Source organism: Plasmopara halstedii (assembly GCF_900000015.1).
Source record: "Plasmopara halstedii genome assembly, contig: Scaffold_2061, whole genome shotgun sequence".
NCBI lineage: Eukaryota > Oomycota > Peronosporomycetes > Peronosporales > Peronosporaceae > Plasmopara > Plasmopara halstedii.
In genome coordinates this window covers 605,922-609,414 of record NW_020188969.1, presented here as the reverse complement: position 1 = coordinate 609,414, position 3,493 = coordinate 605,922, and the positions used below count along the sequence as shown (strand labels likewise).

The 3,493-nt window shown below is 42.9% G+C and overlaps 1 protein-coding gene across 1 annotated transcript; it reads left to right on the top strand.

The window, feature by feature from the left end:
- Positions 1-1,322: 1,322 nt before the first annotated feature.
- PHALS_02641 (uncharacterized protein) lies at positions 1,323-1,736 on the top strand (the record flags this gene model as incomplete). The annotated part of the gene is made up of 2 exons (XM_024717060.1): positions 1,323-1,443; positions 1,516-1,736. The coding sequence occupies 2 exons, from the start codon at positions 1,323-1,325 to the stop codon at positions 1,734-1,736; spliced, it is 342 nt and encodes a 113-aa protein (XP_024582596.1).
- Positions 1,737-3,493: the final 1,757 nt, after the last annotated feature.

Below are 3,493 nucleotides of genomic sequence, written 5' to 3'. Positions count from 1 at the left end.
GCATAACTACTGGCTACCTAGCCCCGTACCGTATTCTTGTTTGGGTGTGGTCACACCAAGCACATCTCGTGTGACACACACACTCTTGTTATCAGGGTTCGTGTAACCCCGGTACAGTTGTCGTCATATCTGGAATCATAATTCTCACCGTAAACATTGCCGCAATCTTAATGACGGTCATCGGTTGCCCCGTACTGCATTAAGTGGCGTGATCATATCAGAAGGACATCCTGTCATTATGACATCATGCTCCGAGCGTATGTCAGTGACGGTAGTTACATCTTTAACGTCGATGATTTAATTGCTGAGCTCGCAATCGATTATGGATGACAAACAGTAGAAACAAAATCGAAGCTTGACTCGCGTGTAATGATCGAATTCGGCGTTGTTAGTCGCACTAATGTGGGTGCATTGCTCTGTCGGCTCAACGCGCCGCTTACGACAATCGTGTACGGTGCAGTGCAGGCAACTTCTAAAGTTTGATATGTTGGAATTTTGGCAATAATGCAACCAAAGTCTTAAGTAAATTTTAACGTTGCAAGAAGTTTGTCCACTGCTGGGCCTGGGAGCTTTTCAAACCAATGATCGATAATAAAAAACTAACGCAGAGTCATCTTTTGCTTAAGTTTGGCTTGGTCAAATGCTAGAGGTTGCGGTGAATAAAAGGTCGTGAGCTGGAAATGATACTCTTTTAGTCGTTATTCAAGCTTCAGGTAGTCGAAAGCAGGATGCGGTGGTGTATCAACAGCTGATGTGCTTTCGCTGTGCCTATTTGTCGTTCGTGTCTCATAGTTTTCAGTAGTAGGCGAAGGTTGTGTGACGCATTTGGTGGCTATCAAAAACATAATTATGATTGTCTCACTTCCCCGTAAGCAACAAATTGCCTCGTGCCCGCCAGGCACGCGGTTTAATTGAAGCTGCTTGCTATGGTGAATGAAGGATTTCCGTTTTACTGATCAACTGACCCCCTCGAAATCAAATTATCGGCTCCCAACACCTTTTCAACGATGACTCCGACCTCCCGGTGCCAAAATCCTAATGACGCCGACATGATCACGGCATAACCGTGTGAAATGGTTGGCGTAGCGCGAGGTCAACACCGACACGCAAAATGTTTGTCGTTAAACAATCCATACACACAGGGTAGGTTTCAATCACCAAAAGATAACGCATAATTTAGTAGACACGCTCGTCCCTGCTGATAAAAGCGAAAGTGAACAATCTATGAGCTGGAAAAATAGCGAATGGTGTTTATTTTGATTAGTGGTCGCTCAAACTCCTCAATCAGACGTAAATGCTGAAAGCACGGTGAGCATAAAGTGATGCATGGTGTTTGTCATCGAAAAGTTGGTTCCGAGTGGGAGTTTCGATGGAAAGCCAACGTGATCGAGTCCGACCTCGTTGATGACATCACGTTAGTTAGATGTAACTATCGATTTCGTGGTAAAAGACCTGCCGCATCGCCAACATGACCAAAATATTACGTTCAACTTTCATTTCCACCCGTTATTGCAGGCAAAACTAGCGGTAAATATATAGGAGGAAAACTTCAGATCAACTCAATGGCCTCATACAATGTTCTCAAAGCTGTAATGATCACCATTCATGGATTAAATTTGATCAGTTGCGGCTGGCACCGTGACGTTCTACATCCTCCATATCCCTTTCATGTAATCAATGAGATTCGCATTGCGTTTCAAGGACGGCTTTCGTGCCGTGAGGGTCAAATGGGGTAACAACATTGAATTTTTATGAAAAAGCCAGGGACAAGATTTCCAGTCAAACAGAGAGAAAGCAAATAGGCCTCTTTGCTCTGGAGTAGCCCGCTCACTCGCGGACGCCTCATTTTCAATAATATAAAATGTTCACTCTTTACATTTCTTTTTCTCTCTTCGTCGAGCATTACCTGCCCCCTTCGCCCGGCTGAGAAGTACAATGAGTCGGATTTTGTCACGGGATAGGCTAACATGTATGTGCAGGAAACGATGGCGTCTTCATAAGCGCGACGTAACTGATTTAGGCTCCCAACTCTTGTTCCTCGTAAAAATGTGGTCAATGGGGCCAGTCGTACAAAAATGAACAGTATTTTGAGATTTAGGCTCACCGCTCAAGTTTGTTGGTTGCTAACATCATAATCCCGGGATTTGTAAGACTGTGAGAGGCGTCACCGGGCAGTGCTGACTCAAGCGTACGGTTCTATTGCGTCATGAATATATCATTCTTGTTAAGTTCAGGCCTAGCTCTTCTTCTTGCGACTTGCAGCGATTCAATTCCATAGGAGATCACGAAAATATATTCTTATATCCCGTATTGAAGAAATCGCACGACGTGGTGCATGGAGACGAGATTTCCACCGCGTTTTGTCAATGAGTTTGTATTAGTTAGATTTTTCATTAAATTTTTAATAGGGGAGTGCGTGCTCGGTTCCCGAAGTGTCAATCGATAGTGGTCACTACCAAGTTAATTATGTAACGTCATTTTTTCGTGCTAAGCACGAAGCAGGTTTATTGAGAGAATATCAATCTTGACAATCGGCACCGACCGACGGTGTCAGAAAAGCGACGGCGAGTGGTAAATTGTGTATGCTTGTAATGAAGTAATTGTAGCCATCATAATGGTGCAAAAGTTAATTTCGAAAAAATGGGGACTACAAACAGCACGGGCAGCTGCGGCAGCTCTTGGTCCAGATAGAGTATATTTTTTCTGCTCATAAGAAAGAGAAGTGACCATCTCTTTTTTTGCGATGAGTCACATCGAGAAAATAATTTGGATGTAATGGTGTCGATCTCAAAGACAGACCAGCAACGGTCAATCGTCCGGTGACACAGCTTTGAATGCCACATCGTATCGATGGACAAGCCTTCTTTGGCGATAAATTCTTCCACAGTCGTGCAGAGCATGCGAAACCGGATCAGGACACTCATACGAGATGCTTATTTGGTTGTGTGTGCTTGAATCATCTAATAACCATTAGAGAATGCGTTTCATATGCGCCGATAAATTTGTTTTCTGGCTATATAGATCTCGCGTCATTTAGCATATGGTGTTATCACCACATTTCACATAGGGAATGACAAGATGAATATCCTTCTTCGCCAAGTATACGCCTGGAATAAGGTATGAATCGATTTGGTACGGGATGCTGCCCCGATTGTGAGTTTTCGCACGAGTTTTCAATTGATGCGGCCACTCGTACGGCGTACGGGTCAGACACAGCATATGTGGGTTTGCTGCAAGCCATAACAACATACTATATACCGGACTCAGCAGAAAGAGTTCTTTTCTTTTATTATTCAGTCAGCATAAGGTCAATCTCTTTTACAAATCAATAATCATCTTAACCTTTTTTATGAAAAATCATTTTATATGCGTAAATTTCTGTTTCTATTTCTTTATATAGATCAATTATTATAGCCAACCTAACGGGTTTTTACGAATAGTGATCGGTCGTTTATTTATTAGTAGCCTCAAGAAATCTTTCACTTTTGACAAA